The 12,417-nt window shown below is 51.2% G+C and overlaps 2 protein-coding genes across 3 annotated transcripts in view; one reads left to right on the forward strand and one right to left on the reverse strand.

Annotated features, from left to right (window-relative positions):
- The window catches only part of CTF1 (cardiotrophin 1), a 7,816-nt gene extending 1,691 nt beyond the window's left edge, over positions 1 to 6,125 (forward strand). The window contains exons 2-3 of one of the 2 annotated variants that reach the window (XM_023191240.1): positions 1,387 to 1,505; positions 4,649 to 6,125. In XM_023191240.1, the coding sequence (XP_023047008.1) occupies positions 1,387 to 1,505; positions 4,649 to 5,110 (581 nt within the window). In that variant the 3' untranslated portion in view covers positions 5,111 to 6,125. The remainder of the gene's footprint in view (positions 1 to 1,386; positions 1,506 to 4,648) is intronic. The other variant, XM_023191241.2, reaches the window with a different exon arrangement.
- A 1,070-nt stretch (positions 6,126 to 7,195) lies between these two features.
- The window catches only part of LOC111525717 (cardiotrophin-2), a 7,001-nt gene continuing 1,779 nt past the window's right edge, over positions 7,196 to 12,417 (reverse strand). The window contains exons 2-3 of the mRNA XM_023191242.1: positions 10,758 to 10,894; positions 7,196 to 7,654 (exon numbers count right to left, since the gene is read on the reverse strand). Of these exons, the coding sequence (XP_023047010.1) occupies positions 7,196 to 7,654; positions 10,758 to 10,894 (596 nt within the window). The remainder of the gene's footprint in view (positions 7,655 to 10,757; positions 10,895 to 12,417) is intronic.

Consider the following 12,417-nt stretch of genomic DNA (forward strand, 5'->3'; position numbering starts at 1 on the left):
GTATTTTTAGTAGAGATGGGGTTTCACCACGTTGGCCAGGTTGGTCTTGGTCTCTTGACCTCATGATCCGCCTGCCTCAGCCTCCCAAAGCGCTGGGATTACAGGCGTGAACTACTGCACCCAGCCATTTTTTTTCTTTTTTCTTTTTTTTTTTTTTGAGACAAAGTCTCGGTCTGTCACCCAGGCTGGAGTGCAGTGACCCGATCTCAGCTCACTGCAACCTCCACCTCCCAGGTCCAAGCAATTCTCATGCCTCAGCCTCCCCGATAGCTGGGATTGCAGGCACCCGCCACCATGCCTGACTAATTTTTGTATTTTTAGTAGAGACAAGGTTTCACTACATGGTCTCAAACTCCTGACTTCGAGTGATCCACCCACCTCATCCTCCCAAAGTGCTGGGATTATAGGTGTGAGCCGCTGAGCCCAATGCCTGGCTAATTTTTGTATTTTTAGTAGAAACAGGGTTTCACCATGTTGGCCAGGCTTGTCTCGAACTCCTGACCTCAAGTGATCTGCCCACCTTGGCCTCCCAAAGTGCTGGGATTACAAGCGTGAGCCACCCCGCCCAACCGATATATATTATATATAATAAAATACATACATATATATTTATTTTAACTGTAGCTTTTCTATGTATGTATTTATTTATTTAGAGATAGGGTCTTACTTTGTTGCCCAGGCTGGAGTGCAGTGGCACACTCACAGTTCACTGCAGCCTCAACGTCCTGGGGTTCAAGTGATCCTCTCATCTCAGCCTCTCAAGTAGCTGGGACTACCCGCATGTGCCACTATGCCTAGCTTATTTTTGTATTTTTTGTAAAGATGGAGTTTCACCATATCGCCCGGGCTGGTCCCAAACTCCTGGGCTCAAACAATCCGCCTGCCTTGGCCTCCCAAAGTGCTGAGATTACAGACATCAGCAATCTCATCTGGCCCTTTTCTATGTTAAAATACACAAATACCACTGTGTTCCAGTTGCCTGCTGTACCGTAACATGCTGTCCAGGTCTGCAGCCTAGAAGCAATCGACTAACACCACATAGCCTGGGCGTGTAGCAGGCTGTACCACCTAGGTTTGTGTAAACACACTCTATGATGTTTGCACCACGATGAAATCGCCTAAGGATGCATTTCTCAGAATGTATCCCCATTGTTAAGCAAGGCATGACTGTCTTTGAATTTGGCTTTAATAGGATTTCAACAGTGATTTGGGGACAGGCAGTACATTTCAGGTAGACCACTTGCTTGACAAAGATCTGGTGCCTCATTTTCCCTCAGTTGGAATGGGACAGACGCTGATGGGGTCAGGAATGAAGAGCCAGCCTGGGAGAGGTGATCAATGAGCAGGAGTTTGGGCCATCCTCATTCCTTCCCCCTTTCCCACCAGAAGACTCCCAGGCTGATTCCTCAGTCTCACTTCTTCCCCACTTGGAGGCCAAGATCCGTCAGACACACAGCCTTGCGCACCTCCTCACCAAATACGCTGAGCAGCTGCTCCAGGAATATGTGAGTGGCAATAGGGGTCGGGGTGCCGGGGGCCGGGGGAATGGGAGCAGACATCACAGAGGTCCTCGATCACCCATTCTCTCAACCTCATTTTCCAGCTGTGGAAATCAGGGCTCCTGAGAGGGACAGCAACTTGCCCCTGGCCACACAGCGAATTGGAAGAGGACCCTGTCTGTGACCTAGATGCCACTCTGTCCTCTCCAGCTTGGAGGCACCCTCCTCAGTGCTTTGTTTTTGAGATGAGGCCTCACTCTGTCGCCCAGGCTGGAGTGCAGTGGTGCCATTATGGCTCACTGCAGCCTCAACCTCCTGGGCTCAAGCAATCCCCACCATGCCTGGGTAACTTTTTCATTATTTTGTAGAGGCGGGGTCTTGCTATATTGCCCAGGCTGGTCTTGAACTCCTGGGCTCAAGTGACCTTGGTGCTTTAAGTCAGAGGTAGCCAGGCAGCCTGGGGCAGTGAGGAGAACTCTGATCTGTATCTCAGAAAACCGAGGTTCTAGGCTCTGTGTGACCTTGACACCTCTCCTCCATGGGCCTTGGACTCTCCCCAACAGTAAAAGGAGGCAGATAAACAAGATTAACTGTGAACTCTCCCATCTGGGATATTCAGGGAAGCCAAGAAGAGGTTCCAATCTGGAGCAACAATTATTCCAAGAGGGCACTTTTACAGAAGACAGGGATCTGCTGACATCTTTAGTTGGACGGAGGACCCTGCCCAAGGAAAGAAGATAATTCCCTGAATTACCGTCGTGTAGTGAAGGGAGGGTATAGCTTTGAATCAGACTGTAGGTCTGCCAACTTGTTAACTGTGAGCTTGGGCAGTAACAATAACATTAAAAATAATAATGTAGGCCAGGCGTGGTGGCTCAAGCCTGTAATCCCAGCACTTTGGGAGGCTGAGACGGGCGGATCACGAGGTCAGGAGATCGAAACCATCCTGGCTAACACGGTGAAACCCCGTCTCTACTAAAAATACAAAATAGCCGGGCGAGGTGGCGGGCGCCTGTAGTCCCAGCTACTCGGGAGGCTGAGGCAGGAGAATGGCGTGAACCCGGGAGGCGGAGCTTGCAGTGAGCTGAGATCGCGCCACTGCACTCCAGCCTGGGGGCAGAGCGAGACTCTGTCTCAAAAAAAAAAAACCAAAAAATTATAATAATAATAATGTAACAACTATGACAGCAGATAGTGGGAGGATAGTGGCATAATAGAACTAGCTTTGGGCTGGGTGCATTTGGCCAATGCACCTTAGGAGGCTGAGGCAGGAGGATTGCTTGAGCTCAGGAGTTTGAGACCAGCCTGGGTAACACAGTGAGCCCTCATCTCTTAAAAAAAAAAGAAAAGAAAGAAAGAAAGAAAAGAAAAAGAAAAAAATAGCCAGGCATGGTGGTGCATGCCTGTGGTTCCATCTACTCAGGAGGCTGAGTGGGGAGGATTGCTTGAGCCCTGGAGGCTGTGTGATCAAACCATCGCTCTCCACCCTTGACGACAGTGTGAGAGCCCATCTATTTAAAACAAACAAAACTAACTTTGTACTGCTATGAACTTTGGTTCAAATTCCAGCTCTGCCACTTCCTAGGGTAAGTCACTGTAGTCACTGTATGTCCAGCCCGACTTTTCTTTTCTTTTCTTTTTTTGAAACGGAGTTTCGCTCTTGTGGCCCAGGTTGGAGTGCAATGGTGAGATCTTGGCTCACTGCAACCTCCTCCCCCCAGGTTCAAGGGATTCTTCTGCCTCAGCCTCCCGAGTAGCTGGGATTAGTCACCGACCACCATATCTGGCTAATTTTTGTAGTTTTATTTTTATTTTTATTTTTATTTTTTGAGACGGAGTCTTGCTCTGTTGCCCAGGCTGGAGTGCAGTGGCACGATCTTGGCTCACTGCAAGCTCCGCTGCCGGGTTCACGCCATTCTCCTGCCTCAGCCTCCCGAGTAGCTGGGACTACAGGCGCCCGTCACCGTGCCCGGCTAATTTTTTGTATTTTTATAGAGACGGGGTTTCACCGCGTTAGCCAGGATGGTCTCGATCTCCTGACCTTATGATCCGCCCGCCTCGGCCTCCCAGAGTGCTGGGATTACAGGCGTGAGCCACCGCGCCTGGCCTAATTTTTGTATTTTTAGAGATGGGGTTTCACCATGTTGGCCAGGTGGGTCTTGAACTCCTGACTTCAGGTGATCTGCCCGCGTCGGCCTCCCAAAGTGCCTGGATCACAGGCGTGAGTAACCATGCCCAGCCCCACCTTTATCTTTCATTTGTTCATTCATATGATGTTGATTCATTGAACCCCTGCTCAATGCAGGGACAGAGGTTGAGGAGGATAGGGAAGGGAATGAAGCCCTCTTGGCTCCTGGACTATCTTATATGATTTCCATGAAGACAGGACAGGAAGCTCCCCCATTCATTGTACAGATGAGAAGACTGAGGCTCAGAGAAGGGAAGTGGTTTTGCCCCAAACTTCACAGCTAGTAAGTGGTGAAGATAGGATTGGACCTCTGGTCTGTAAGGTAACTTTAACAAAAGAGCTGACATTTTTATTGAACTCTTCCTAGGGCCAGGCCCTGTCTTGAACACTTGACATGGTCCTAACTGCCTTATGACGTTGCTGCTGTTATTAGGTCCTGTTTATTTATTTATTGAGACAGGGTCTGACTCTCACCCAGGCTGGAGGGCAGTGGCGCCATCATAGCTCACTGAAGCCTTGACCTCCTAGGCTCAAGCAATCAGCCTCAGCCTCTGGAATAGCTGGGACTACAGACATGCGCCACCACACCCGCTATTTCTATTTTATTTTATTTATTTTTATTTTATTTTATTTATTTTTTTAGAGCTTTATTTATTTATTTTTTGCTATTTTGCCTAGGCTGGTCTCGAACCCCTGGGCTCAAGTGATTCTCCCACCTTGGCCTCCCAAAGAGCTGACCTAAACTGGCCCAGCCTGGGTCCAGTTTAGGGAGGAAGAAACAGGTATTGGTGTCAAGCGCATGCCACTTTGTTTTGCCTTAAACAGAACAGCTCTGTTAGGAGGGATTATCATCTGCAAGATGAGGAAACTAAGGCCCCCAGAGAGCGGGTTGGAGAACCCAGTTAACAGCCCCCAGCCCGTGCTCCGGAGGCCCGCTGACCCGCCGGCCGTGTCTCTGCAGGTGCAGCTCCAGGGAGACCCCTTCGGGCTGCCCAGCTTCTCGCCGCCGCGGCTGCCGGTGGCCGGCCTGAGCGCCCCGGCTCCGAGCCACGCCGGGCTGCCGGTGCACGAGCGGCTGCGGCTGGACGCGGCGGCGCTGGCCGCGCTGCCCCCGCTGCTGGACGTAGTGCGCCGCCGCCAGGCCGAGTTGAACCCGCGCGCGCCGCGCCTGCTGCGCCGCCTAGAGGACGCGGCGCGCCAGGCCCGGGCCCTGGGCGCCGCCGTGGAGGCCTTGCTGGCCGCGTTGGGCGCAGCCAATCGCGGGCCCCGGGCCGAGCCCCCCGCCGCCACCGCCTCCGCCGCCTCCGCTGCCGGCGTCTTCCCCGCCAAAGTGCTGGGACTCCGCGTGTGCGGCCTCTACCGCGAGTGGCTGAGCCGCACCGAGGGCGACCTGGGCCAGCTGCTGCCCGGGGGCCCGGCCTGAGCGCGGCGGGGCAGCTTGCGCAGCCTCCTTCCTCTGGGCTCCGTTTCTCTCTCTGCTTATTTGTCTTTCTCTGCCGCTTTCGGTGTCTATCTGCTCTTAACTGCCTCCGTTGCCTTGGCCTTCTTTGCTTTTTGTGGGGGAGAAGGGAGGGCACGGGCAGGGTCTCAGTCTCTCGACCAGGCCAGAGTGCAGTGGCACGATCCCAGCACTGTTCTCCTGGGCTCAAGCCATCCTCTCGCCTCAGCCACCCTAGCAGCTGGTACTACAGGCACACGCCACCACAGCCGGCTCATTTTTTATTTTATTTTTTGTGGAGACGAGGTTTTGCCATGTTGCCCAGGCTGGTCTTGAACCCTTGGGCTCAAGCGATCCTCCCGCTTCAGCCTCCCTAAGTGCTTGGATTGCAGGCATGAGCCACTGTCCCGGTCTCTCTTTGCTTTGCCTGTTCCCTTCTCTTAACTCTTGGGCCCTCCTCGTCTGCATGGTAACTCCGTCTGGGTCTACCGTTCTCTTGCTCTCCCTCCTTCCTTGGGCCTGCCTCAGTTCCCTTTGGCCTTCCCCTTTACCCAGCTCTTGGGAGGTCTCTGTTTTTCTCCATCCCCACTTCCTGCCTCCCCGTGGCCCCCTGTGAGCTCATGTGTACATCTCAGCCTCATCTCAAGGAGGTGACACCTTGTCTCCCTGTCCCTGTCTGGCTGTCTCTCTGTGCTTTCCTGGCCAGGGGCGTGCCTGCTTGTCCTGTTGGGGGAAGGCTACCTCCGCATCTCAGCCACCTTCCTCAGGCTCACTCCACCCACATCCCCAGTCTCCCACACCCCATCCCTTCAGGCCTCAGCCTTGTCCCTTTGATGTCTTCCTTTCCTTCAGCCCCTCTGCCCTGTCCCTACACACCTCCACTGCCTCCTACCAGATGTGGGGAGACAAAACAAGCAACACCTTAAGAGAGTTTTATTTCTGAAAAATAAATTAATTTTTGTAAATAAAATGTTTAAAAATAAAAATGAAACTAAAGTTACCTGTATATATAGTTGTTGAAAATGGGGAGATAGCTTTAGGGAGAAAAGGACCATTGGGGTGCAGCCTGGTCACCCAGACATGCCCAAGAAGCACAGCAGTATAAATAGAAGGCTGACAGCCCCCGGCCAGTGGTGCCCTCTGCCAGCCCAGAACAGGAAGTGGATGTGTCCTAACAGGAAACAGATGTGATGCAGTCCTTAGTTCTTCAAGAATTGGGCTTCCGGCCGGGCGCGGTGGCTCAAGCCTGTAATCCCAGCACTTTGGGAGGCCAAGATGGGAGGATCACAAGGTCAAGAGATCGAGACCATCCTGGCTAACATGGTGAAACCCCATCTCTACTAAAAAAATACAAAAAACTAGCCGGGCGAGGTGGCGGGCACCTGTAGTCCCAGCTACTCGGGAGGCTGAGGCAGGAGGATGGCATAAACCCCGGAGGCGGAGCTTGCAGTGAGCTGAGATCCAGCCACTGCACTCCAGCCTGGGCGACAGAGTGAGACTCCGTCTCAAAAAAAAAAAAGAATTGGGCTTCCATGGATCAGGAAGTGAAGCCACTGAGGACGAGAAGTGGAAGAGTAGCCCCAGACAGACAGGCCAATGAGAGGAGCCAATGAAGCCTGTCTGCTTAGAAAGGCAGGATCTTCATACAGGGAATGAGGTAGAGACAGGAAGGCAACCCTGGCCGTCCAAAATTACAAAAAGGAGAAGGTCTTGGGGAGAGCCTAGGAAGGGGACCAACTGTCCTCTCCCTATAGAGTGACAGGTGAAGCCTCTTTGGAGAGGTGCATCTTTCCAACCAGGAAGTGGACACCCAGTACCACTAGATGGGTAACCCATGGAATGGTGTTCATGGAGACTGACCCAGACCTGGAAGGCAGGCCAGAGGACCTGGGCCAGAAGGCCCTGAAATAAGGAATTGAGGCCTGGCTCCCAGGAAATATTCCCAGACATGGCACCCAAGCCCCATCTGCTAGACAAGGTTTATCTCTTTTTCTAGCCTACAAGCAAGGCAGAAAAGAGGCCACTGTGAAAGAGGAAGTGCTGCAGCCTCTAACAGGAAGTCCTACCCCTCTATGCTGGGTACTTGGCCTTGAGCAAAGCCAAGTCCCTCACAGCTCGGTCTGTCCAGTGGCCATATTCCCGGGTCACCACGTAGCCTCGACATTTCCTCTCGAAGGCCGAGGCCCCAAAGGCGACAAGCCCTAGAGTATCCTCTTCTGGGAGCATTGGCAGCCCCAGGGCTGTCATGATGGTGGCCATGTTGCCCAGCAGGCCTTGGGCCCTGAGTCTTGCAGTCCCGAGCTGAGCCAGCAGGATGGGACTGCCAGGGTTCAGGTCGCTCTGGTCGTCCCTCACGAGCTGGAGGTGCTGGGTCAAGGCCAGGAAGGCCCCCTGGGCAAGGCTCAGCCTTTCCCCATCATCTAGGGTGCGCCAGGTCTTGAAGAAGGCAGTGGCAGGAGGCAGGCTGCTGAGCTGGAGCTCAGGGGCTGAGAAGCCAGGGTCACTAAAGGGGCTACCCTGGTACTGGAGCTGCAGGAGGGACAGAGAGAGACAGGAGTGAGGGGACCGGAGCGGTGCCTGGGACTCTGAATTCACGCCTGCCCACTGAGACTGGCTTCTTCCCAGGAGTCGTCATTTGCTGCGTCTCAGGGAGCTGCTGGGATGTCCTGACACAGGGCAAGGGCCCTAGGAGGCTCAGATGTGTCATCCTCTGCATGCTAGCTGTGCAATGTGGAGTCACAAGCTTCAGAAATTCCCACCTGACAGTGTTAATATGAAAATTATAGGAAATAATATATATAAAGCCCTTAGCAGGCCGGGCACAGTGGCTCACAGCTGTAATCCCGGCACTTTGGGAGGCCGAGGTGGGCAGATCACTTCAGCTGAGGAGTTCAAGACCAGCCTGGTTAACATGCCAAAACCCTGTCTTTACTAAAAATACAAAAATTAGCCAGCTGTGGCGGTGCATGCCTGCTGGGCCAGCTAATCGGGAGGCTGAGGCACGAGAATCGCTTGAACCCAGGAGGCAGAGGTTGCAGTGAGCTGAGATTGTACCACTGCACTCCAGCCTGGACGACAGAGTGAAACTCTAAAAGGAAAAAAAAGCACTTAGCACAGAGTCTCTACAATACAGTATCTGATATACAATAAGGGTATGATAAGCCATCATTAATAATATATTCATATTAATATCAATCAATGAACACTATGATTACATTATTTACTGTAATATTTTCTTTTCTTTTATTATTTATTTATTTTGACACAGAGTTTTACTCTTGTTGCCCAGGCTGGAATGCAATGGCGCGACCTTGGCTTACTACAACCTCTGCCTCCCAAGTTCAAGCGATTCTCCCGCCTCAGCCCCCCAAGTAGCTGTGATTACAGGCACATGCCACACCACACCTGGCTAATTTTGTATTTTTAGTAGAGACCGGGTTTTACTATGTTGGTCAGGCTGGTCTCGAACTCCTGACCTCAGGTGACACACCTGTTTCAGCCTCCCAAAGTGCTGGGATTACAGGCACGAGCCACCATGCCCTGCCTACTGTAATATTTTAAACCGAGTATATTATCGACAATGTAGTTACAGCCTGGTAATCTTTTTTATTTATGGCATTTAGTTATGTTTGTTTATTTTATTTTATTTTATTTGTTTCCCGAGATGGAGTCTTGCTCTCTCACCCAGGCTGGAGTGCAATGGTGTGATCTCGGCTCACCGCAACCTCCGCCTCCCAGGTTCAAGCAATTCTCCTGCCTCAGCCTCCCGAGTTGCTGGGATTACAGGTGTGCGCCACCACGCCTGGCTAATTTTTATATTTTTAGTAGAGATGGGGTTTCACCATGTTGGCCAGGCTGGTCTCGAACTCCTTACCTCAAGTGGTCCACCCTCCTCAGCCTCCCAAAGTGCTGGGATTACAGGTGTAAGCCACCATGCCTGGCCTGTTAATTTTATTACAATCATTAATAAATACTTGTTAATATTATTACATTTAATTGAGAACCTTCCCCATCAAAGTTTTTATTTCCACAAAGTAAGATCGCCAGAATCTTTTTTTTTTTTCCCTCTGGAACAGGGTCTCACTCTGTCACCCCGGCTGGAATGCAGTGGTGCATTCTGGCCTCACTGCAACCTCTGCCTCTCAGGTTCAAGAGATTCTTTTGCCTCAGCCTCTTGATTAGCTGGGACTAAAGGCATGTGCCATCACACCTGGCTAATTTTTGTATTTTTAGTGGAGAGGGGGTTTTGCCATGTTGGCCAGGCTGGTCTCGAACTACTGACCTCAGGTGATCTTCCCACCTCAGCCTTCCAAAGTGCTGGGATTATAGGTGTGAGCCACAGCCCCTGGCCCTGGGACCTTAGTGTACACTGATAGATGTCCTAACTGGCAGATTGCCTGGTCCCACACCCCCATTTTACAAGTGGAAAAACTGAGGCTCAGGGTGCCCAAGGCTGTCCAGGGAATAGTGACAGCTGTGGGACCAGAAACTAGGTCAAAAGGTTCAGTAACTTCACAGGGGCCAGAAATCTAACCCAGAGAAAGAGCTCCAGATGTCAGGGGCTCCAGGACCATGCAGATTGTGTAAGTTGCGAAGAAGGCAGGACTACGATGCCAGGTGGGAGTTTTGACCAACAGTATCCCTGTGCCTGCTACGGAGAGGCATTCCACTCATATTCAAGCTTTGAACAGGAGATGTATGGGCCAAACAAAAAAAACAGCTGTGGGTCAGACTCAGACAGCAGGCTTCCAGCTTTAACTTCCAGACAGTGTGGGAGGCCATGGAAGGGGGAGGAAATTCCACAGACCTGGTTTCAGATCCTGGCACTGCCAGTTATTAGCTCTGTGACCTCGAGCAAATTATTACCCCCCTCTAAGACTCAATTTCTTCATCTGTAAAATGGATTATAATTCCACCTCCTAGAACTGTTTGAAAAGTCAGTAAGAAAATGGGGGTAAAGGACAGGCACAGTGGCTCATGTCTGTAATCCCAGCACATTGGGAGGCTGAGGCAGGTGGATCAATTGAGGCCAGGAGTTCAAGACCAGCCTGGCCAACATGGTGAAACCCTGTCTCTACTGAAAATACAAAAATTAGCCAGGCATGGTGACATGCACCTGTAATCCTAGCTACTCGGGAGGCTGAGGGACAGGAATCACTTGAACCCGGGATGTGGACGTTGCAGTGAGCCGAGATCACACCACTGCACTCCAGCCTGGGTGACAGACGTTGGGGATAGAGTTCCAAGCAGGCATGGGCCCAGGTAATCACACAGCGTGAATGGTGGGGAATTAAACGTGGCTGGGTAAAGCCCTTCTCTCTCGGTGTGTCCTTTGAACCCTGTCACAGTCCTGGGAGGTCAGCAAAGGCACGCTCAACATCTCATTTTACAGATGAGGAAGCTGAGACCAAGAGAGGAAGAATGACTTGCCTAAGGTCACCCAGGCACTAGTGACACGAGTGGCAAGAGCGTGTGTGGCTCCCGTGAACACTAGAGTGTTACAGGCATCCCTGTCCCCTTGGGCCATGGAGGAGTCTTCTTCTGGACTTGTTCTTCTCACCCTACCCATGGTAGGGCCAGGGAGGCAGCGTCTCTCTCCCCTTGTCCCCTGCTCATGCCCCTTGTCACTCACGTAAGTCTGAAGCAGCATTGACGTGTTCTTCTGCATGTAGAGGGCCAGGCTATAGGCTTGACTGATGGACTCAGCCGGGGAGATGGAGGCTGCTGAGCTGAGGAGTGGCAACAGCAGGGTCAGCAGGCAGAGGTGGGCTGGTGGAGGAAGTCAGAGGTCAGCACTGTGGCCCCGACCCTGCTTCCGATTCATTCATTCATCTCCACAACTCAGGAAAAGGTCCCATCCCTTGTGGGCTACAGCGATCTTGCATATCCAAGTCAGTGACAAACCCTCCTGCAGGTAGATTATCCCAGCCCAGAACACTCTGAACTCCAGGCTCATTGATTCAGCTACTTGACATTTTCACTTGAATATTAGTAAGCATCTCAAACCCAAAATATCCAGGATTTAATTCTTGAATATTCCCCCCAAGCCCCTCCTCTCCCAGGCTCCCCTGTCTCAGGTAAAGGCATTTCCATTCTTCCAATTGTTCAGGCCAAAGTCATGGTGTGCTCTTTGATGCTTCATTTTTTTCTTACTCTGCACACCCAATCCCACAGGAAATCCTGCTAGCTCTGTGCTTTAAAGGCAGCCAATGCAAGTGTGACTTTTTTCCTTCTTTCAGAGATGGTGTCTTGCGCTGTCACCCAGGCTGGAATACAGGGGTGTGATCATAACTCACTGCAGCCTCGAATTCCTGGGAGCAGGCAATCCTCCCACCTTAGCCTCCCAAGTAGCTGGGACTACAGACCCACACCACCACACTCAGTTAATTTTTTAAATTTTATGTAAAGACAGGATCTCGCTATGTTGCCCAGACTGGTCTCCAACTCCCGGCCTCAAGCAATCCTCCTGCCTCGGCCTCCCAGAGTGCTGGGATTACAGATGTGAGCCACTCCATCTGGCTGCATGCTTATCTTAAATGTAAATAGATGCTGCCAAATTGTCCTTTCAAAGATCAGGTCCAAGCCGAGTGCAGTAGCTCATGCCTATAATCCCAATACTTTGAGAGGCCGAGGTAAGCGGACCACAAGGTCAGGAGTTTGAGACCAGCCTGGCCAATATGGTGAAACCCTGTCTCTACTAAAAATACAAAAAAATTAGCCGGGCGTGGTGGCAGGTGCCTGTAATCTCAGCTACTTGGAAGGCTGAGGCAGGAGAATTGCTTGAACCTGGGAGGCAGAGGTTGCAGTGAGCTGAGATCAAGCCACTGCACTCCAGCCTGGGCAATACAGCGAGACTCTGTCTCAAAAAAAAAATTAAAAAAACAAGGAATGCAAAGAACAAGAAAGGAACTGTAATGGAAAAAAGCAAGCAACACAAGCTGCCTGTGAGAATGACCAGATGTTGGCTTTATCAGGAAAAACTTCAAATATCCATAATAAGCATGTTCACAGAATTAAAGGAAACCAATTAAAAAAGGAACATGAGGTAAGATGAAAATGTTGCATCAAATAAAGAATATCAATGAAGAGAAAGAAATTGTAAGAAAAGAACTAAATGAGAATTCTAGAGTGAAATAACTGAACTGAAAAATTCATTAGAGAGAATTAACACTAGATTTGCAGTGGCAGAAGAAAGAATAAGTGAACTTGAAGATAGATCAAAAGATATTGTGGGCTGGGCATGGTTGGCTCACGCCTCTAATCCCAGCACTTTGGGAGGCCGAGGCAGGCAG

This window comes from Piliocolobus tephrosceles, chromosome 17 (genome assembly GCF_002776525.5).
Source record: "Piliocolobus tephrosceles isolate RC106 chromosome 17, ASM277652v3, whole genome shotgun sequence".
NCBI classification, from domain to species: domain Eukaryota; kingdom Metazoa; phylum Chordata; class Mammalia; order Primates; family Cercopithecidae; genus Piliocolobus; species Piliocolobus tephrosceles.